This window comes from Priapulus caudatus, unplaced genomic scaffold (genome assembly GCF_000485595.1).
Source record: "Priapulus caudatus unplaced genomic scaffold, Priapulus_caudatus-5.0.1 Scaffold854, whole genome shotgun sequence".
In the NCBI taxonomy this organism is placed as follows: Eukaryota; Metazoa; Priapulida; class Priapulimorpha; order Priapulimorphida; family Priapulidae; genus Priapulus; species Priapulus caudatus.
Genome location: NW_014577915.1, coordinates 123063 through 144298, shown reverse-complemented (window position 1 = coordinate 144298; position 21236 = coordinate 123063). Strand labels below are relative to the sequence as shown.

Here is a 21236-nt window from a genome sequence, read left to right as displayed (position 1 = left end):
ATGTGAGTGTTTATGTTCATTATAATGATATCAACATGTAATCAATGTGTAACAACCAATCGTGTAAACATAGAGCCGCAGAGCGTCTGGGCTCATCTGAGGTCTGTGCTACGTTATAACTAACATTAGTTCGGCGTAGTGACACCTTGTTAGACGCAGATAATGCCAATACGCCGTTGCGTACACATCATTTTCAGCAACCTCCTATACATTCTGCAACCTCCCGAAATCCCATTGGTTGTATACAAATCGCGGTGCCTGAAACTGCTTTGTTTTATGGTGGCCTTGGACCCTAACCCTGAACCCTATTAAATAACTTATAAAAAAATTGTAAAAATTATTTGTGTTATTAAATTCGTTGTAAATAACCTATGTAATCTTTGCGTTAATTGAAAAGAATAGTTAAAGAATAAAGATATGAAAAATACAGAAAACAGGTCTAAATAAAATAAAAAATCTGATGGGATTCGATCCAAGGCCCTTTAACCCGTGACGCCTGTGCTGTCACCGTTCGGGACTATCCAGCTTATTGCTTTCTACTTATGATGTGCCATGACTATGACAACGCTGTGACATCATTGAGCGTAGGAATCCATGTTTAACCCTCCTCTCGAGGGTCCAAAGGTTATCAGACACTTTACTCTTCGCACGTCAGTGGCCAGTCACATTTTATGGTCCTTTTAATTAAAGTGAATAAAACATGTAGGTCCAGCGCGTCACGACAAAAAATTTTCACCATCTGTCCATTATGCCATTTCTCAGAAATGTCTGATACTGACCTTTTCCCGCCCTGCCCCTTTCCCTGTGACCTCCAATTTCGCCACTGGTGTTGGGTTTCGCCTCGCCCATCACACTATATACCGCCCGAATAACGAGGCATAGGCTTCGACGAGCCGTTAAGCTTTGTGGCCGCAATTGCCGTCTTCCCGCTATAATACCTTAAGTAAAAGAAATTAATTTTCCCCTCCGTTACTACATCTTGACCTTTGACCCTTGACCCCTAAATTTGTCATCCGATCCTTTCATGATCCCCCCCCCCCGCCGTCCCGAATATCGTGACCGTAGTCGACGGCTAATTGTGCCCAAACTCTGAACGCACGCCGCACGCCGTTCTTGCTATCTCTATGACAAAACTCACCTGCATGCATAGTTATATTCCTAATTTAGTGGCAAAGCAACGGTTATTCACCCTTTTGCCCCGCTTTTCAGCAATTCCAAGAACGAGGTTGGCTGTCGCACTCATCCCCAGCGGTGGTTCACCGGCAACAGCCGTTGAAATACTGAACGGCCGACTTACCACTGCCGTTGATGTGATGTGATGTGCAATGAGTGATGTGTGTGTTTGAGCACGCTCCGCGCCCACACGCATCCGCACAACCATTACGCATCGCTCGCACGCACGCACGCACGCACACGACGCACGCAGCGCCAGCGAGAGAAGAGCGAGAGAGAGAGAGAGACGAGAGAGAGAGAAGAGCCAGAAAGAGAACTTAAGAATGTGCGTTAAGGCTTGATAATAAAACAAAATTCCATGATTAGTTAGTGACTTAGTGAATCACGATCTTGTTGGCCCCATTCGAAGAGAAAGTTTCTCTAAAATGATAATTGTCGTAGTCAGAATGAGAGCTGTAGTACATTTACTTCAAAAGTGCTCAAATACCACCCTCCGACTACATTTCAAATTTAGTCATAGCACCCTGAGAAACGTCCGGCTCGTCATTGCTCACACGACTCTAGCGTTAAATTGATTGGCATTTCGCTTCATCCGTAGTAGGCATTAGCCGTACCATCCGAGGCTTACGTTCGAAACCAGGATGCGAGCGTATGGCGCAGGAATTCCGTTTTCACCAATGTTCTTTGCGAGTAGGTCAATATACACAAATCCTTCTTCTGTGTAGACAGCAACAGACCGGGTCGGCCCTCTCTCTCTCCTCTCTCTCTCTCTCTTCTGCTCTCTCTCTCCTCGCTTTTTCTCTCTCTCTCTCTCCTCCTCCCTCTCTCTCTCTTCTTCTCTCTCTCTCTCTCTCTCGTCTCTCACCTCGCTCTCTCTTATCCTGTCTCTTCTCTCTCTCTTCTCCTCTTTCTCTCTCTCTCTCTCTTCTCGTCCGTCTCTCCTCTCTCTCTCTCTGCTCCTCCCCCTTTCTCACTATTCCATGTAACAGGTCAATGCTCCCGATTTGGCGACCGCTACATTTTAACGTACGCCACGGTACACGTTTATTGAAGCGAGGGTCGTTTGCGTATCAGGTACTACAGATCTGTACCAGGTACGTATATTAGCATACACAAAGTGTACCTGCCCCTGAGATGGAGATCGAATAAGAGGTCAATGGAGAAAGTAAGGGCATGAGGAAGAGGAGGAGGAGACGGAGGGGAGAGGAGAAGTGCATTGAGTAGCCGGAGGCAGGATAGGGAAGGAAGGAGCACTGAGGGGAGAGGGGGAGGAGGAGAGAAGGAGGGAAGAGGGAAGGGGAGAAGCGCAAATAGGTTGATGGAGAGCGAATAAAACGGTCATGGAGAAGCGAGTAGAAGGATAGGAGGCGGAGCAGGACGGAGGGGGAGACAGGTATGGAGTAAGGCGGGGACAGAGAGGAGAAAGAGGAGGGGAGGAGGGGATAGAGGAGGAGCGAGGCGGAGAGGTGCGATGAGTTAGGGCAGGAGGAGGAAGAGGAGATGAGGAGCGAGGAGCAGTAGCAGTTTGAATGGCGATCGACATAAAAGGTCATGGAGGAAGAGAAGGAGGAAGGATGAGGAGGAGGAAAGAGGCGGAGGAGATGAGAGGAGAAGGTATGGGAGTAGGGGGAGGAGGAGGAGAAAGGGGAAGAGGAGAGAGAAAGAAGAAGGGATGGATGTCAGGGGTGAAGAGGAAAAGGAGGGGCAGGCAGGAAGTGGGAGAGGAGGAGGAGGAGGGGAAACGGTGACGCGGAAGAATCGAATGAAGACGTCATGGAGGCAGATCGGGGCATGGAGGCGAGGAGGAGGAGGAGGAGGAGAAAGTAACTAAGTAGAGGGAGGTAGGACGGAGGAGGAGAAAAGTAATCGGAGTTAGGGGAGGAGAAGGAGGAGGCAGAGAGGAGGGGAGAAGGTTAATGTATAGGTGAGAGGAGGAGGAGCAGGAGGGAGGCAAGGAAGTAGTAGGAGGAGAAGGGAAGAAGGATCAAGTGGGAGGATGACGAGCGGCCGAGATGTATGGAGTCGGAAGCAGGAGAATGAGGAGCAGGGAGGAGGAGAAGAGAGGGGGAGAAGGTAGGACGAAGAGAAGGCGAAGAGAGGGAGCGGAGAAGGTGATTGACGATGGAATGAAGGTCTGTATGAGGAGTATGGCGCAGGAGAGGCGAGGAGAGGAGAAGAGGAGGAGTGGAGGAGGGAAGGGAGAAAGGTGATGGAGTAAGGGAGTGAGCAGGAGGAGGAAGGAGGCACGGAGAGAGAGGAGGAGCGAGAAGTGATGGAGATCCGAATGGAAAACGGTCATTAGAAAGGATAGGGGGCAGAGAAGCGCGGAGAGGAGGCGGAGGCCACGAAAGGTATTGGAGTAGGGGGAGGAGAAGAGGAGAGGGAAGGAGGGACGGGAGGAGGAGAGGGAGAGTGAAGGAGTAGGTGGAGGCAGGAGGAGGCGGGTAGATAGCGTGATGAGTGGGGAGGAGAGAGGAGAAGGGTATGGAGTAGGGAAGAGGAGGAGGAGGGGACTAGGAGTGTATTGTACAAAAAGGAGGAGCCAGAGGAGGGAGGAGGGAGAAGGTGATGAGTGGGAGAGGAGAGGTGAGGAGAGGATCAGGGATGAGAAGCGATAGGGGGAAGGTAATAGAGTAGGGCGAGGAGATAGGAAGGAGGAGAGTAGGTGATGGATTAGGGCGGGGACAGGAAGGAGGAGCGGGACGGGATGTTGGGGGAGGAGGGAGGAAAAGAGGAGAAGGATGGATGGAAGGGAAAAATGGGCAGAGGGAGGGAGGAGCGAGAAGATAGAGGGAGGACGAGCGCACTGGAGGAGGTAGGAGGGAGAGGGGGAGGAGAGGAGAAGGGGAAAAGCGATGGAAATAGGGCGCGAGGGAGGAGGAGGGGAGGAAGGAGGGAAGGAGAGAGGGGAGAAGGTGATGGAGGCGGGGGAGGAGGAGGAGAATGGAGGAGGAGAAGAGGAGAAGCAGTGATGTAGCGAGGAGGAGTAGTGAGGTAGGAATCCCCTTCTCACCTCTTGCTCATCGATCAGTTGTCTCCTCCTCCTCCCTGCCTCCTCCTCCTCCTTTGGTCCTGCCCCATTTACTCTTCCTCGCATCACCGTAAGCCGCGACGCTTCTCCATTACGACCGCTCCTCCTTGCCGTCTCGCTCCCACTGGTGTTCCTCTCTCGGCTCCAACTTCTCCTCTCCTCCTCCTAACCTCTACCTCATTCTCTTCCTCCACCTATCCCAAACCTTCTTCCCTTCCCTCTCATGCCTCCTCTTGCCTCTCTAGACACTACTATCAACTCTAGCCCGCATGCCTCCCTCGCTCCACCTCCTCCTTTGACTCTCCTCCCTCTCCTCCTGTCCCCTCCGCTCACTCCCTTCGCGTTTGTTCTCTGACTTCTCTCTCCTCCTCTCTCTCCGGCCCTTCTCACTATCTCATGGTAACAGTGTGCAAGCTTCACCGATGTTGCGAAATCCCTGGCTACATTTGTAACGGGTAGCCACGTTACCACGTTTATTGCGCTTGAAGGGTCGTTGTCGTATCAGGTACTGAACAGATCATGTACCCGAGGTACGTATCCCTGTAGGCATCCCCACAGTGTACCTGCCCCGGTGAGCATGGAGATGCGAATACGAGTGACGGTCAGGGAGAAGAGTAGGGCGCATGAGGAAGAGGAGAGGAGAAGGAGGGGGAACGAGGCAAGGTGATGGAGTAGGGGGCGGAGGCTAGGGGCAGAGGAGGAGCCAGGAGTGGGAGGACAGGGGCGGAGGGGAGGGGAGAGGCGGGGACAGAGGCGAAGGAGGAGGAGCGACAAAGGATGATGGAGATGCGAAGAAAACACGGTCACTGGAAGAAAGAGTAGAGGAGGATAGGAGGAGGAGCAAGAGGGAGAACGAGGATGAGTCGGCGGAGGAAGAGGAGGAAGGAAAGAGAAGCGTGGGAGAAGAAAAGCGAAGGGGGAAGAGGAGAGCGAGGAAGGTGAATGGAGTCGGGGCCAAGAGGAGGAAGAGTGGATGGAAGATGAGGAGGAGGAGCAGAGACGTTGAATGGAGATCGAATATAAGAGGTCATGGAGGAAGAGAAGGAGGAGTAATTAGTATCAGCACAGCAGACAGCACAGTACTGTCAGCAGTAACGACCAAGGATATAATCAAATGATATAATAATAATGTACTATGTAGCTCCTTGGTAACAACTAACAGTGACAGTGTCAGTAGCTCTCGAGTTACTCTTGTATCAGTGTATGAGTAGCGAGTAATGCTCCATACTTCGTAAATGTAGGGGTAGGTCCGTGAAAATCGACAGGGGTCTTTTTCAGGGTGTTGCCTCATCATTTTTACCAACAAATATGTGCTTTGTTGTCAAAAAGGCGGGCCAAAATTCCGTTAATCGAGGGTACTCACTTGTTTATGACTGTTTCTCACCATTGTAACGCTCGCGTATTTCACGTCATATAACTTATATTCCGTGTGCTACGGCCCTCACATTTCTCTTCGTATCACTCATAATACTGATATACTGTGGACTGAAATTATGTAATGTGTTGCAGAGAAGAGGAGCGTCTGAACTGCGTTTACATGACTGTACGCACGTGTGACCAATATTAATTTAGGTGAAAAATAATAAAAAAACAAATACATAACTTTGGAAATGAATACATTTCGTGTTTATTTGCCACCATCAATCAACCTCATTTATCTTTCACCTCGATCCTCGGTAATTCCAGAAAACAAATATACAAACACATATACAAAACATATTCCTTATACCCTGTTCTACCACAAACTATAGCTTAGTCTTCTTTTTCCTGTTTTTCCTTGCTAGTTATTTTTTGCTGGTAGCAGTTATTATGTGCTGGTAGTGGTACCAGCTATATGTTTCATGTTTGTACCACTGGAACGTGTGCACCAATCATTTATATCCCACTTGTAACAATTAATATACTGATGCTTGATCATGCTTGCAGTAAATGTATTTCACTAAGTTACAGAATATAAAAATTATATGGGTTGGTTATTCTAGGAAAATATTCGTATACTTTACATATATAATCAAAACAAAATGCAAAGACCAAAAATACAGTAAACAGCAAAATAACTAAAAGACATTTCAATTACTACTAATTCAGTGCAACTAAAGTACATGAGAGTAGACTACTGGACGGTGGCTCTCGGTGACAATTTTTCTATCCCTTCACGTTTTCTCTGCCGTGTGGTGCCTCAAAGTCCAAATCTGGTCCAATCGAAATGATTCCAAAGGGATTTACAGTAAGATACCCAGTAAGCGATGGCTTGTCTCTGCAGGAAGTATACAAAATGAGTTTTAGTCATGTGTTAAAGAACAAATTATATCATTTAAATTCAATTATTTTTTATTGTGTGCTCTCATTCATCTATATCATGTCCAGCAAATCCTAAACGGGACGAGTAATTAATGTTGCTCACAAATGACACCGTCGAACAGCATTTCATTTTATAGTGAGTAGCTGTGCTCTGTACACACCATTATATCTTTCCTACGTCACCTTGTAATGATTTTCTGATGCTTGCGTCCATGGTTAACAGTTTCTCCGATGCCGCATACTGGTTAGATGTCCTATGCACCCCCATAAGTATTGGATACTCTCTCAAGCATTTCTTTTTTACACTGTAAAGACAATATTATTGTCAGACATCGAAAAAAATCAGTATAGACATGCATTTAAATTTTAGTTGTTCGATTTTGATACTCTCAGCAAGCACTTCTATACAGCTGTAAATATTGTCAAAAGAACTATTGAGGGAAACCCTTTATTTGCCCACTTAAATATTAGTAAATTATTCAATACGAGAGCTTTGCAGTGCCCTCATGCTTTGAACATATTTTACTTTCCTGCTGTTTGGTGCAGTCATTTGCGTAAGATCTGCACATTTGTTATTATAAAATGCCTATTATTGAATCAAATTTTTAAAAGTGTTTGGATGGTCTATTCACGCTTTTTTGCATGTAGCTTCTGTGTCGAACTAAAGTGTTACGGGTTTGATTAATTTTTCTACTACCATGCACTATATAATTATCTCGAGCTAAAAAGAGCCACCTTGAAGTGTTCGTTGGGGTGATTAAGCACCGTGTTGTCTACCTTCTCGAAATGATACACTTGCATTGACCTCATAGAATGGGTCACAAACAAGCGTATGTTCTGCTTCAGTCAAGCTGGTTGCACACAAGGTACCGTTTGCGCGATAAGATTTTTCCTCCAACTGCTACAAATGAGACTATCCGAATATGAAAAAGTCCTGATTTTATAGTTTACATAGAAATCACCAGAAACGCTTATGTATAACAACATGTCATGAGGATGGCAACTTTAGACATTTTTACGGGTTCAAACCTGATTAATGTAACTCAGTGATCATTGTTCACGTTGGGAACACCCAGAATCATGGGTGTTAAAAAATAAAATATGCATCATTTGACAAGTCTCAAATGTTCAGAGAGCCACAAACTTACTCCGTTGGCAAACGTGTAACGAAGAATAGCTACTAAAAGTTACATACCTAGTCGCTCGCGTTCTCAAGTTGCCGCACTATTGAGTCTGAATTGCGATTGGCATACTGCTGAGAAACAGCGGAGTGGTGAAGCCACATTCATTTCGTCTCTATTTTTCTTTTGATCTGGTCTGCATTCAATTGTGTTGCTACGGGTTCTAACGATAATAATACTCTCAATTTGTGATAATCTNTATATATACTATATATATATATATATATATATTTATATATATAATATATATATATATGTTATATCTTATTTTGTTCAGATGTGTTTATGCTGCTGTGCAATGACATATTCCAGTTAGCGTGAGTTGGTATATAAAGCACTCCCAAAGAAACTTGTGGTATTCACAAAAATGTAATTGCTTTTCCATTGCTGTTTTATTTAATCAATGGTCAAATTTTAATTAAAAGCTATTTTAAACATACAATGAAGTATATGCAATTTTCTGCCCATATTAAAACTTTAAAAAAACTGAAAAACGTTTATTTGTTAATACATGAAAACAATCAAAAAATTATTCCTCTTACGTTTGGATTAAATTTCCAACCTCCCTCCTCCAAGAGCCAGTCTACGACATTAAATGAAATGATCTTCTCCAACCCCTTCAGTTTGCGAACGGCAAGTGTGCGTGATGCCCAAGGACATGCGTAGCAGACGTATAAGTGGTAGCGATTTGCTTCTGCTTTGAAGCCGCTGGAGCCATCAGCTGTAGTAGTACACACAGTTAAAATACATTAAAGTGCTAATCATTACAGAAATTATGTCTCACATTTAGGTGCTCTATATTATTATTCACTCCTCATAATATGTATACTATGTATAGTACAGATAGACTGTCATTATTCACACCTGATAGGGGAATGAACCCATAGTTAACAGCACCCATATCACGTGATACCTGTTATCTTGTTGTGAAATGCAGTAGGTCTCCTCACAAATTCTCCCGTCGCTGTCAGATCTTTAGTAGCTACTGTCGCCATCGACGTGGCGGCTGCTGCGATGCGATATAAGGTCTGTGAAAAACGGATCGTGGAACGTAGCGTGGTCAAAGGCGTGGTCATGTGCTTGTAAGGTCGGGCTGTGGAATAGAATTCAATCGTTCGTGCATGCACGATTATAGGGAGCAAGTGCGCGTGCGCGTGCGGGCGTGCGTGCGTGCGTTCGTGCGTGTCCACGTACACATGCGTGCGTGCGTGCATGTGCACGTTCACGTGCGTGCGTGCGTGCGCACGTGGACGTGCGTACGTGCATGCATCTGTGACTCTGTGTGCACGTACACATGCGTGCGTGTACACGTACACAGAATACACCGCACACGGACGCACGAACGCGCGCTCGCACACACACGGTATATATATTTATTTATGTGTCAGTGTGCGCGCAATGGCGGCGGCGTGTATTTACAGTTGAAACGCTTCAAGTGCCTGTGCACACGCACGCACACAGCTCTGCACAAGTCTACCGCGGAGCAGGCTGCTGGGTAAACATACCTACATACCTATACGAGTGACAAAAATTGCTGAGTCACGTACACGCAGAACCTGTATAGTAAGAATTATATAACGTTCGCGCCGCACATGGGCGTCTGCATTCACGTAAAACCGATCACCTACACCGATAACATTCCCTTCTCTCGTCTAACCAGTTCTGAGTTCTTCCGTTATATATTACATTCATTTGATGTACGTCTTGCCGTATATATGTGCATAATTTGTAACGTATAGATCTAGACGTGACTGCGCGGTGCCATCAATTAACGCTGAAGGGGTCGTTGTCGTATCAGGTACAACAGATATATGTACCCGAGGTACGTATATGTATACACAAGTGTACCAGACCTGTATCTTCTCCGCATATATGTACCCTGTGTTTACATAAACGTACCTGCCCCTGAGTGATATGGAGATCGAATGAAATGGTCAATGGAGGAGGAGTAGGAGGGCGGAAGAAGAGGAAGAGGAGGAGAGGAGGAGGAGGAGAGATGAAGGTGATGGAGGAGGGGAGGAGAGGGGAGGAGGAGGAGGGAGAAGGGAGGAGATGAATCGAAGAGTCATGGAGGAAGAGTAATGGAGGAGGAGGAAAGGAAGGAGAGGAGGAGGAGAGAAGGGATGGAGTCAGGCGGGGAGGAGGAGGAGGAAGAATGGTGATGAGATCGAAATTAAGACGTGTCTGAGAGGAGAGTAGGGGCAGGAGGAGGAAGAGAGGAGGGGAGGAGGAGAGAAGGTGGATGGAGTAGGGGGAGGAGGAGGAGGAGAAGGGGAGGAGGGGGGGGAATGAGGACGGAGAAAGTGATGGAGAAAATGAAGAACGGTCATGAGGAGGACGTAGGGGGCAGAGGAGGAGGAGGAGGAGGAGGAGGTGATGGAGTAGGGGGAGGAGGGAGGAAGGAGGAGGATGAGAGGAGGAGAAGGGGGGAGTGATGGAAAGAAGGAGGAGAGGACGAGGAGGGAGAAGGTGATGGAGGAGGAGTAGGAGGGAGAAGGTGATAGAGTAGGGGGAAGAGGAGGTAGAGGAGGAGGAGGGAAAATGATGAATAGAGGAGGAAGGAGAGGGAAATTAGAGAAGGAGGAGTAGGAGCAGAGGAGGATGAGAGAGAGTGTTTGGAGTATGGGTGGAGGAGAGATGAGAAGGAGAGGAGGAGGGAAGTAGAGAAGGGAGGAGGAGGGAGACGCGTGTTGGAGTAGGGGAAGAGAGAGGAGGAGGAGGAGGAGGAGGAGGAGGAGGGGAGAGAGAAGGTGATGAGGAAAGTAGGGAGCCAGGAGAGGAGACAGTGAATCACGCACAGGGTGAAGAAGGTGATCCTACCTCTTACTCCTCNCGCACGCACGCACACACACACACACGTACCCATACACACACGCACGCACGCACGCACGCACGCACACGCGCGCACACACGTACGCTTACACACACGCACACACGCGCACGCACGCACGCACGCACGCACGCACGCACACACGTACGCATACACACACACGCACTAACGCACACACACACACGTACCCATACACACACGCGTGCACACACGCACGCACGCACGCACACACACGCACACACACACACACACACACACACACACACACACACACACACACACACACACACACACACNGAGAGAGTGAGAGAGGAGAGGAGAGAGAGAGAGAGAGAGAGAGAGAGAGAGTGAGAGAGGAGAGAGCGAGAGAGAGTGAGAGGAGAGAGTGAGAGGAGATGAGAGAGAAGAGAGGAGAGAGAGAGAGAGAGAGATGTCTGCTGCCTGTCTACACAGAACGAAGGATTTGTTATATTTTACCTACTCGCAAGAACCTTTGGTGAAAACGGAAATTTCCTTCGCCATACGCTCGATCCTGAATTCGAAACGTGAGCCTCGGGTACGTGCTATGCCTACGACGCCTTGTGAAAGTAAATGCCATCAATTTAACGCTAGAGTAGTGTTAGCAATCAACGATGCTCAATGTTTCTCAGGGTTCTATGTTAAAATTTGATGTAAGATCGCAGGGGTATTTGAGCACTTTACGAGTAAATGTACAGCCTTCATGCTGACTAGACAATTATCTTTTTAGTAGAACTATCTCTGCATGAGCCAACAAGATGCTGATCATAAAGTCACTATAACTATCATGTATTTTCGTCTTTACCTATCAAGCACTAGACGCACACTTCTTAAATTCTCTCTTGTCTCTCATCTCCTCTCTCTTGGGTGTGCATGCGTGCGTGGCGTGCGTGCGTGCGTGCGCCGCGTGCCGTGGTGCCACGTGCGGGCGTGGCGTGCGTGCGGGCGAGCAAGCGTGTGCGGGTCTGGTGCCCAGCGATGGGAGCATGCATCCTATGCATCAGGTGAGGTTATATACAGCGCGTGACTCATGTGAAAATATTGTGAGTCGCAACAGAGGGGGGGTAGCTAGCCCACCAATCCCTCCCGCCTAAACGCACTGATGTAGTAACGCTTATGAGTAGAGATAGTCTCATAGACATATGTCGAGACGCAGCCGACCAGTCTACGCTGGATGACATTGTGTAAAAATGGTGAATCAAAGAGATCAAAATTCGCTTTAAGATCAAGTGAAAAAATAAATTCACGCTAAACGCTAATATAATATAAATCGCGTTCACGGTTAAATAAACACGAGGCGTTTCACGTAACGCTAATTTCTATCAGAGGTATCAGAGTCACGCTAGGCCAAAACATCAGAAGATTAATATTTATAAGGCTATACTATTAATAAAGCTTTAATATCAGACTTTGGATTTGTCGTTAGTGTTTACTGTTAGTAACATGCTATCAATAATACGTTTTGTTGGCAAACTTTAATCTTAAGAGCGGACAGTCTGACTGACTGACTGACCTCTGACTCTCTTCTCTCTCTCTCTCTCTCTCTCTCTCGCTCTCTCTCTCTCTCTCTCTCTCTCTCTCTCTCTCTCTCTCTCTCTCGCCCTCTCTCTCTCTCTCTTTCGCCCTCTCTCTCTCCCTCTTTCTCTCTGTCTCTCTCTTTCTCTCTCTCTCGCCATCTCTCTCTCTCTCTCCGTCTCTTTCTCTTTCTGCAATAAAAAAAATGTTTGGTGATACGCAATTGCGTATCTGCGTTATGGTACGCGCCTGGTAATATAGACATTGTAAAAAAAAACATTTTCTGACTCGGAAGATGGCAGCACTTATTATCACTGAGATCCAACTCCACCAGCCACTTACGTCACTCACATATCTATGTGCGTTCGTGCCAGTGGTTCGTGCAAGTGTGTGCGGCGAAGTGTGCGTGCGCATGCGGGTTCCAAGCACATGCGTGCGCGTACAAATGCGAAAATTACAGATTTACCAGGTTCATAATTAAGAAAATACCACGGTTTAATAGAAAATTGTGCGCTTTCTTATGTTTAAATTCTTAGCCGATAAACGTTGCGCAGCGAATATAATTCACTGTATATATTATCGTGACGGCCGTAACAAACGCTAGTGCAAACTGTCGACAAAATTTGTTCATGTGCATGGGCATTTCTATGCGCAATTACGCACGAAACATCAGCTGATCATTTACATCCTTATCATTTATAAACTATATCGTGTATCCAAAACCCCTAGCGGTTAAAATTAGCTATACTAAGCGCAGCAGTTGAGCTTCTCGTTCATGGCTTCACAAGCAGGCTATAATAGATCGCTAGCAAGTGCATTCATTATTCATTACGCGATCGAGCAACACCGAGCCGAATGCGGAAAAGTGCACCACTTAGGCTATATATAATCTCTTTCTCTCTCGCTCGCGCGCGCGCTCTCTCTCTCTCTCTCTCTATATATATATATATATTATATATATATATATAGTATCTATATATATATATATATATATTATATATACTATATATACATTTCTATAATACGGTAAATGGTTATCGGGATGGATAGACATCCTCACTACGCCTTTCGGCTAAAACGAATAAAGAAATCAGTTACACAAACCTTTTTTCACGTCAATATTATTCTCGAAGATGAACGCGCACGGCCGGAACCACTTATCTCTATTATATTAACTATATTATATAGTATATTATACATATATAATATATTATATAAATTAGTATAATAGAGATCAGTGGCCGGACCACGGCCGGCGCACAGACTAACGGATACACAGACTGGACACTTCGTATACCCTGCTTCGTATACCCTGCGTTTCGATGGTGCTGCCCCTGGCGAATGAAGCGGTCAACTACTCACCAGGCATCAGCTGGTGGTTATTGCAGTGCGGGAAATTGTTCCAATACAAGGAAGAAACCCCCAGATATAGCGTTTTTAATATAGGTATAAGTTTCCCACAGATCATGATAGGTACTAGATTTATCACGTGTTGCATGCTATATACGTTTGCAAACAATAAATTTGTTAGGACGGCAGTGACAGATGCAGTGACTCACTGACTGCTGTGCACACGAACAGAGACTGTACTTATTGATTGTTTAATCATACTGTAATCATAATATCAATGTAAAACTAATACAAGATACAATCTTGTGAAGCTAACAGTTAAAGTTAAGAAAAACTTACTTTGTTCGCGGTGATCTGTGTAATTTCCTGCTGCCCTTTGTTCTGTGAAAAAATGCCAGTTAACACGATATGCAATTGTAAATAATACCACCAATCATTACATGACACATGTAGATGATGATTATGTACATAAGCCTCGTCTACACGGGGCCTTAACATCGAGTGTAAGGCCCCGTGTAGACGCTTTAACTCAGAGTTACGCGAATAAGTACATAACTCCACGATAGGCGGCCAACCACTAGATACGATGTACGTACACACTCCACGCACGCCACGCACAGCACGCTACGCACGCACGCACGCACTGACACGCCACGCACGCACGTTGTACTTGCACAGCACGCACACACTCATTAGCACGCACGTTGATACGGATGACACGCACGCGATGCACGCACGTGATACGTGCACAACAGCACGCACGCACGCACTGCCACTCACGCACGTCTACGTGCACATTGCATGCACGCAGTGTACTTGCACACACACGCACGCACGCACGCACCGCACGACTACATGGCACACACTGTGTACCTGACACGCCACGCACGCACGCACGAACGTGTACCTGCACACAGCGCGCTACCACGCACGCACGCACGCTCACGTGTACGTGCACAACACGAGCACGCACGACACATGCACGCCACGTGTAAGATTCACAAACCCCGCACGCACGCAGTCTACCGTAGCCCATGCACACGCGCGCACAACGCACGCAGCACGCACGCAGTGTACGTGCTCACACGACGGACGCAACGAGCTGTACCGGCACAGCGATCCTCGCGCCACGACACGAACTGTACCGTGCACTACGCACGCAGGCACGCATGCACGCACGCTAGTTACGTGCACACGCACCGTTCAGGCACGCCGCACGACATCGTGTTACGTTGCGTATACACACGCACGTGTACGTGCACATGGCACGCATGTACGCACGCATTGCACGCACGAAATGTACGTGCACGCAGAATGTACGTGCGACACGCGCGCACTCAACGCATCGCACGCCGTGATAGTGCACAACGCACACAACTCACGCATGCAACGCACGTGTACTGTGCCCACTACGCACGCAAATGCCCGCACGTATACGTACACACGCAACACGGGCACGCGGGGGGCCCCCCACGTGTACTTGCACACGCACGCACGCACGCACGGCACGCCACGATATTACGTGTACACGCACGCCGCACATATACGTGCACACACACGCATACACTCATGCACGCACGTGTACGTACACACGCAACGCACGTGTACGTGCACACACGCATCGCACGTGTACGTGCACACACGGAGCGCACGCACGCACGCGCACGCACGCACGAACGTGTACCGGCACACGCGCGCACGCACGCACGTGTACGTGCATACGCACGCACGTGTACGTGCACACGCACGCGCACACACCCATGCACGCACGGTGTACGTGCACACGCACGCACGCACGTGTACGTGCACACGCACGCACGCATGTCTACGTGCATATGCACACGCACGCACGCACACACGCACGCACGCACGCATGCACGCACGTTTACATACACACGCACGCACGCATGCACGCACGTTTACATACAACACGCACGCACGATGCATAATAATCGGTATAATCGCTATCGGGGGCTGTTGTCGTGTAGACGCTACATAATCGCTAACTCGAGTTAACGCTTAACTCGAGTTAGCTTAACTCGAGTTAAGCGTCGTCGTGTAGACGAGGCTATAGACTTCGGAAGTGGATCTGCAACATAGGAAGAGCCAACATTGACGGGTTAAAAGACAGCCCATGCAAATATCTGCTAATTTGCGAGGATCATTTTGTCTTTTTGAGGCATCTCAATTTATGTGTCCAGCTGACAAGGGTAAAAATCACTGGCTGCTTTGAAATGTGATATGCTGTACCTATTTAAAAACATAACTATTATTAGTATGGGAAATTAGTAAAAAACATTGCTTTCTCTGCTTCTCGTCGTGTGACTCATGGGTCGTTATACATGTACCAGGCTTGATTTTAAGAAATATACATAAACAGAAAAATACGTTTGAGAAATATTCACTGCTGGGCACTGAAGCACTAGGCAATATCAAAACTAAACCAACACATGCTGAATAATTTTGCTAATAAAAAATGCATACTGTCTGTACTTTATCTTATTTTCCATAATTCCTTCACCCGATCCCTTCCACCTTTATTAAAAACACAAGAGCAAGTCAAAAAATTTAAGAGGCTGAGAAAGGATGCAGTTCCATCTCTGATAGAAGTCAGTAACCCTCCTGCACTCCCAACCTAGAAACAAGCAGAATCGTACATTGCTGAAGCGCCAGCACGTAATTGTGATTAAACTTCTTAGCAATAAATGTGACTAATTGGTATTTGAGTAAACAATATGGAAATTATATCGTCTTTATTATTTTTATTGTTTGTAGAAAAAACAAACATCTCACAAAATCCGGTCACAGACTAAGGAATAAATTAAACTACAGACTGTAGCACATTACGCATTGTGATGTATTGTGTGTATTCATTGTCCATTAGTCAGTGATACGGTGTGGATGATCGTTTTGCATGTAACAATAAATGTATAGCCGTTTAATAGAGCAAAATCTACTTGAAGACTAACATTTTACCTTCTAGATCCAGGAATGTATAATTAAACTCCAGTCCAAATATTAGAATTAACGATAGAGACGTTTTAATGTTACAACGTTACACATCCAAAATCTGTCACCACAGCCAGATTTTTAGTGTACCGCTTCATTCGCTGGGCAGCGCCACCATTCAATTGCATTGCACTATTTTGGCGTTTCGTCCCGTCTGTGTGGTGGATATATGTTTCCATGCCACCGACATGCCGGTGTATCCGTCAGTCTGTGGCACAGAAATAGAATAGAAGCGAATATTCTATTTCTGTGGTCTGTTGCCGGCGCTTGTTCCCCTGTGCAGCGCGCCATCTATCGACGATCATGATCTTCTACGGATAAGCAAAACTTGACAAGCATGTGCAATCGAACTCTGGCACTAACTTGACTCTGACGCTACCCTTCACACTAACTCTAACGCTAATTTGGCTCTGATGCTAACTAGTGCCGCTGACACTGACACTAAATTGATTTAATGGACTTCTAACGCGAATCGCAAGTTATTACCCAGACAAATTATTCACTTTTATTATTTAGGTTATGTTTTTATTGAACTCTTTTCTCGAATATAATTCGTTATTACATTTGTATTCCCTGTAACTATATTCATCACCTGTCCGATGTGCTGGCTCCAAGTCTTATTGCCGCAATTCGCACTGCTCAATCCCAGCTTTCCTCTGTTATTACACAATGCATATTCATTCGGCGTGAGCCGCTATCGACCGCCCAATCAGACAGTGGCAAAACAACCTTGGACAACTTTGCCGGCTGAAATCTAGAATGCTAGTGACCCAGAATTGGACCGGTCAGCCTTGGAAGGGGAAAATGATGTCAGTGCCCCAGATCTTTCTGCCAATAACCTAGATAAGCACCGCTTGTGACCTGAATGAATGAATGAATGACTCGCACTCTCTATAACAGTCAATATTGAACCAAGGCCTGTATTTATGACTCGTACGAAGGCGTATAAGAGGGGGAGCAGCAGGTCAGCTTACTCCCACCCGCACGGTGCGCACGCGTAGCATCATTGTACTCGTCACATATCAGATCCTCGAGCTGAACCTATAATTATAGCACACCGCAATAAAAAAAACACGCTAGCGCAAACATTTATGCGTCTCCTTCTCATCCGATCGAGAGATTCTTCTTAACTGGCTATTTCTGGCTGTGATAACCAGAGATTGCATGGTACGTACTTCTTATCGCGCTTTTAGCTCGGTTCAGGAACGTGACAGGGACAAGCCGTTAATTGGTCTTCTTGGACAAGCAAGCATATTATAGTTGATAGTAGTAGTTGTTAGTAGTACATTTAAAAAAAGCGTACGTATAACCTTATTCGACTGAAACTAATTAGACATGGTTTTCAGTCTTCATGTGAACCTATTCAGATTATAACTTATAGCAATTAAATAAAAACATGTATATAAACGTCTATGCGTCTCCTCACTTATTTGTCTCCCTATAATTAACGTGCGGATATTGTATAACGTCGGGAGAAAATAGGAAAATAGAAAAAAAAGGAAGTTGACTTTATTCCCTTGGAATTTGGATCGACGCGGTTATTTTCGGTGTGACTATTTATACACTATCCTATAAAATGTTTACGCCTTTAGGGCAGGCACCCATTCCCGGTGTAAGCAAGCACGAGAACCTCGTTTATCTATAGCATACGCAGTTCCTACTGATGACCTGCATGCATGACTAGTCACGAGAAAGGATTAGCTGATGATGACATGTCGCAGAGCTTTCACGCAATCTGGTGCTCGCATCCCCTCCAGCAGACTGCGAGAAGCACAGGTCGGCGAGGATGCGAGAAAATATTAATAATACATAATACATTGACTGATGAACGTGATATCGGCGAGTATAGGGCCTACATGATAAACGAAGAATAATCGGTTTACTGTGTATACCTCTACCGAATTTTACTGAGATGCGGAAATCATGACACGAATATATTAGCTACAGCTATACTACATCCTTGTGCTACGCTTACATGAACCACTCAGTCAACTCTTCGCCTTCGGTCATCTATATAGGCCTATGCTATTCGCCGCTATACTTTCCGTCCGCTTCCTTCTAACATCTAATGTTTTAACGAGATTTTCCGTTTCTATCTAACCCGCCTTTCACACTCCCGGCGCCTTTCACTACACATCGCATATCCGTTGTGCGCGTCAACTCACGCCGATGGAATATTTGTGTTATTGAATACCTATTAACGGCGCCGAGTAGTGTGTCACTGGGTCATCGACGTAGAACGTAAACAAGACCATATCTCATTACAATATGCCTCGCGTAGGCGATCGACTGCTCTCAGAAAATGGATTCTTCCGTATTTTACGCGGCTCTGCGTGTCGAGGGGTGGAAGCAGGAAGCTGCGCAGGGGAAAGACGCGGGGTGTTTGCGACTGATAGAGATGGTGCATTTCGGCTGAGATAATTTTACGTATTATAGCTCTGATGGCGATACCGGGTAATAACGCGAATAAAATAAAAACTATATTTTCCATTACCAACATGATTTACAGGATTTATCTCCGTGACGAACATAAATATAAGACGTGAAAATTGCTACAAACATTAGCGCTGAGTTTTGCTCGATTTTGTATCGAGCGAGTACGCATACCTATATGGATGCAATGTTATCGTTTTGCAAGAAGGTTCGATTTGCTCTATGTTATCCCTCTATTTCTAAGCAAAATTGACCCCTTCCCACACGTACGCTCATGTCTGATCGAAATGAGCAAATTCGTAATCGTTTATTTTTCCGGGTGAGAGCAATCACGTGCTACGGCACGATAACCTATTTTTATCCTGTTTGGCGAGCTATATATATAGGTGCTAAAAAGGGCATCTTATATCAAGAGCTTCATATAATGCATTTTCTAATCATTTCTTCCGCGTCGCTCAGTACTAACGCTGCATCTCACATTTCTTACCTAAATTACCTGTAAATTGTACGTGGTCTAATAGGCGTTGTTGACAGCCGGTGCGCGTATTAAATCACTATAGATAATAGCGTGAGTGCGGCAGCTGCCTGTCCGCCGCTGCTCATATCAATAGCTTCTAATTGAACTGACCTCATCGCCTTAGTAGAACACGGAGCATGCTACTATATGCGGGAGGGGAGATGGCTTCGGGCGATCAGATCGAGGGTGGCCGTGATCTCTGTTCCACATCTATGCGGGGACCGAGCGTTATTATACCGGGGACCTGTGCCGCCCAATAACGCGTACGTTGAGGTAGATTAATTGATCTGCAGCATATGTACATGTTCGTGGGGAAGGATGGATTTTTGTAATGATGCGGGTTGGGTGGGGCGTGGGGTGAATCTGCATCGGCAATAGTTTACGCGCCATGTGTTGTCTTTTTTTTGGGTGGGGGGTCCAGCGCGCCAACGTACGTGGAAGGGGGGGGCAGCCATCGGTGAGGTGGGATAGAGTATGAAGATGTGGCGTTGTAAGTTCCCCAGCGCGGGGTAAGTCGTTCATTTTAATGCTTCCTACCGATCTGCTGGTCTCTGCATGCATGGCGAAGACTAAATAATTTTATGCGAAACACCAATTAAAATGCGCATTTGAAATGCTCACAAATGAATGCTTCGCGGTTTTTGTTTTTATCCGTTTCCTCTCATTAATTATCGAAAGGGTAATATACTCATATGGCACTGATGCCTCCCCTCACCACACCCCCTTATCCGCAAGTGGCGCTGTCACCTCTCACTTGAGACGCGAGGCCGTGCATTATTGCGTGTACCGTATATAGCCGACCGTATAGTCACCGTGCGGCTCAAATATTAACAGATTACATATGTCCCGGCGGTGTGTGACAATACAAGCATCTCGCGATAATATCCGTGACCTAATTCCCGGCTACCCAGGAGCAGAAATGGGTCGCGAGAGGTCAGTCGGGCCGCGCATCTCGGCCACGACGGCCATGCAAGGTCGTCGGCGGTCATCGGGTGGGGTCGCGGCTGGACGCCCGGCCACTCGCGCCGCCATGTCGATCAGCGTGCATTATTTACGCGGTATTTATATATCCGCGTGCGGAGACGCACGTGTGAGTGCGTGCACGCACGCGCGCGCGTCGGCTCGTGTCGGGCCAACGTGCGCCGTGGGGACGCGGCGCAGCCGAGAGAGATATAGCAGCTAGCGGGGAAACAATCTAGGTCAATATATCGAATCGATGCTGGGAGATAATTAGTGAAACGCCTATCGGCAGGTTGCTATGAAGCCTGCACGTAATTAGGGCCGTGCGTTATTATATAGACTGCCTCTCTTGCCGAACGATGCAAACGTACGGGTGTGTTTGCGGCGTGTGTGCGTGCGATAGATCTAGGCAGGCCAAATAATTATTAGGTACATCTCATTGTAAAAATGCTCTAAATTAATTGGAGTAACCGCTAGTATAACATTTGCTTCTTCTAATTCTTCCTGTATTTTATTTAGCGCTCCGTTTCTCACAAGTACAAGGTATAATTAGATATTGATTACATTGATTTAATATAAACATATGGAATCAGCATTAGGCATGTCCGCATGTGCCTTCGAAGTACGGCCGTAATTTTCGGAAACCTACAAAAATTGGCGACTGCTCCTAGCTTTCACAGTAGCAATTATTCCATAAATGGTCCTCCTAGGTTTCGAAATTGTTTATTTCACATTCTACAAATGAGAATTTTCTCTGATTTTGTAGGTGTGTGTGTGTGTGTGTGTGTGTGTGTGTGTGTGTGTGTGTGTGTGTGTGTGTGTGTGTGTGTGTGTGTGTGTGTGTGTGTGTGTGTGTGTGTGTGTGTGTGTGTGTGTGTGTGTGTAGTAGTGTGTGTGTGTGTGTGTGTGTGTGTGTGT

General features: G+C 46.5%; 1 protein-coding gene and 1 long non-coding RNA gene across 2 annotated transcripts; both read right to left on the bottom strand.

The window, feature by feature from the left end:
- Positions 1-5803: 5803 nt before the first annotated feature.
- Positions 5804-6810, bottom strand: LOC106814007. The gene is made up of 2 exons (XR_001394537.1): positions 6689-6810; positions 5804-6459 (listed from the first exon to the last, which is right to left on the bottom strand). It is a non-coding gene; the product is annotated as an uncharacterized LOC106814007 (long non-coding RNA).
- A 1418-nt stretch (positions 6811-8228) lies between these two features.
- LOC106814008 (glutathionyl-hydroquinone reductase YqjG-like) lies at positions 8229-16401 on the bottom strand (the record flags this gene model as incomplete). Its single annotated transcript, XM_014818262.1, is given in 3 exon segments — positions 8229-8407; positions 8600-8779; positions 16376-16401. Coding segments are annotated over 2 exon segments (342 nt in total), but the record flags the coding sequence as incomplete, so codon positions are not given.
- Positions 16402-21236: the final 4835 nt, after the last annotated feature.